Genomic DNA, 2,337 nt, shown 5'->3' on the forward strand with positions numbered 1-2,337 from the left:
ATGTAGACCTACTACTATTTTCATTATTAACATACTTTAAAAAGATAAGAGTATCAACAACAACAACAACAACAACAGCTGGAACAATAACAACCACCACTACAACCACCACCAACAACAGCAGGGTACATCGTGCATGTATAGCGACCCTCTCTATCGACATTGAAGAAGCAAATACTTGCCTGGGTTGTTAACTGGTGGACTTTCTCCAGACCCAGCCAGAAATTGCCATGGGGGTCGCCAAAGCCGTACTTGTAGCTTGCCCAGCCCTGGTAAAAGTCCACGTCAGCCGAAGCTCGTCTCTGTCAATTCATTGCAAAGAAAAAAATATAAATCAATAGGACATGGTTGTTAGTGTCAAGTGTCATCATCCATACAATTGAGCACTGTATACGTTTAAAGCCTATTTTAACACTGTAAGGTTATTTAAGAGGCGGAACCTCCGAGTTCAACGTCTATTTCCGAAAGGACCGAGTCAAATACACTCCCTAAAGCAACCCAAGTTCAGAACACCATGTTGGGGATTCGAACCAGGACCATCTGCTTTGTAGTCCAGTATGATATCAGTGTACAAGGAAAGAGAAAGAGAGGAAGGCAAAGAAGGAGATGGGAGGACAACATTACAGAGTGGACAGGAAAGACGATGGGTGATAATCTGAGGAAAGCAGAGGACAAAGAGAAGTGGCGAGAGCTGGTTGTCAGATGCAGTGGTGCCCCAACCGGTTGCCCCAACCACGGGATAGAAGAAGAAGAAGATAATGATATCAGTTTAGCTAACGGTGCGCCCTCTCCACAATTTAGATAACAATAATAAGAGGCTGGCTGCTTTGACAGTGGCCACCAGGTCACCCGGGACAGTGTGGGATGCAGAATCTTTGCAGACTGAGGAGGGGGGGGGGGCACTTGCAGGCGTCTGTCGCCACCACAGGAAATGTTTATGTTCTCTTGTCTACTTATTAGCATCGCCGGCTGAGCTGTTGGCCACTCCGCTCAATGGCACTGACAGTCATCTTCCTCCATCTCTTACGGTCTTCGCTGGTCTGTTGACCTCACACATTTCTAAGCTGCGGGATTCTCTGATGTTTCTAATGAGAGAAGCGGTGGTCTGCCTCTTTTTCTTTTTGTCTATTTTGCTTGTTGCATCAAGTCCAGCCCACTACTAAACAGGCGCTCAAACAATAACATGCCGACAAAATTTTTCACCGCCCAGGGCACACTCGGAAAATTCCCACCCGAGGAAAGTGAGGACATTTTTTGTTGTAAAGTGTATTTCCCAGTAAGACAACGTTGGGATCAGTCAAGGAATAGAACCCATGACCTTACGGTTGCTAGACGGCAGCCCTACAGCTAAGCCATCGACGTCACTGCTGTAAATTTGATTGTACGAGCTGAGATTGACAGGTAAGAGTACAGCATGTCGTACTGTAACAGTCAAACAATCTTGATTGTTACCTGTATCACGATCCAGCCTCCATTCGCGGTCACCGTGTCACAGACGACTTCCAGGCCGTTAGAGAGGGTTACCACAGGTCTGGGGTTCAAGCCTTCGACGTCAGCACATGTATGTGGCTGAACAGAAAACCACAGATTAAGAAGAGATAGGTGAACAATTAGGGGAAATGGTGAGGTGAAGGAGCTTTTTCTGTAACGATACTAGGACGAGCTGAAATAAAAATGAGTATTATTGAAACGCCAATCAGTACATAAAGCATAAAGCATCCAGTAACGAGAAATATATCATGTACTCCATTAGTTATACATGTACAACACCCTTTTGGCTTGGCCTTTTTTCCAAACTGTTTTGAGTTCTTACTGTGGGGGAATCGAATCAAAGTCAATTTCTGATAAGAATAGAAGGAAAGCCTCAAAAACACCTCGGACCAATATTTCTGTAGTTATCAAATAAAATGATGAAACATTTTGAGCCCTTATCGAAGCAATTCAGGCAATTTCGGAGAGCAAAAAGCTATCCTGTTTTGAAAAACCCGGGTTGTTGAAACAAGATTAATATCTGGGCAGAAAATGGTCGTCACAGGAGTTGCTGTCGTATGTTCTGCCCATCATAATAATCATATATAAGAACATGTATCGTCAGAGCCGAAAACCGTCAAGCAATCATATAAGAAAGAAACATTTTTTTAGAACAGAAGAAATAGATAATATCTCAAAATCTTCGGATTCGGATTCCATTCGGTTCAGTTTTGAAAGGTACTATGAAAACTTTCAAAGCAAAAGCAAAAGAAACCCTCAAAACCAGCAAGCATTATTCACTACAAATATATGTAAAAATACATACATACACACACAGAGAGAGAGAGAGAGAGAGAGAGAGAGAGA

General features: G+C 43.2%; 1 protein-coding gene across 2 annotated transcripts in view; it reads right to left on the reverse strand.

The window, feature by feature from the left end:
• Nucleotides 1-1,569, reverse strand: part of LOC101860737 (ficolin-1) — a gene marked incomplete at its 5' end in the record, with an annotated part of 3,605 nt that extends 2,036 nt beyond the window's left edge. For both annotated transcript variants that reach the window (XR_004858554.1, XM_013082680.2), the window contains 2 exon segments: nucleotides 183-302; nucleotides 1,453-1,569. Coding sequence is in view for 1 of the 2 variants with exons in the window: in XM_013082680.2 (XP_012938134.1) it covers nucleotides 183-302; nucleotides 1,453-1,569 (237 nt within the window).
• Nucleotides 1,570-2,337: the final 768 nt, after the last annotated feature.

This window comes from Aplysia californica, unplaced genomic scaffold (genome assembly GCF_000002075.1).
Source record: "Aplysia californica isolate F4 #8 unplaced genomic scaffold, AplCal3.0 scaffold00187, whole genome shotgun sequence".
Classification (NCBI taxonomy): Eukaryota; Metazoa; Mollusca; class Gastropoda; order Aplysiida; family Aplysiidae; genus Aplysia; species Aplysia californica.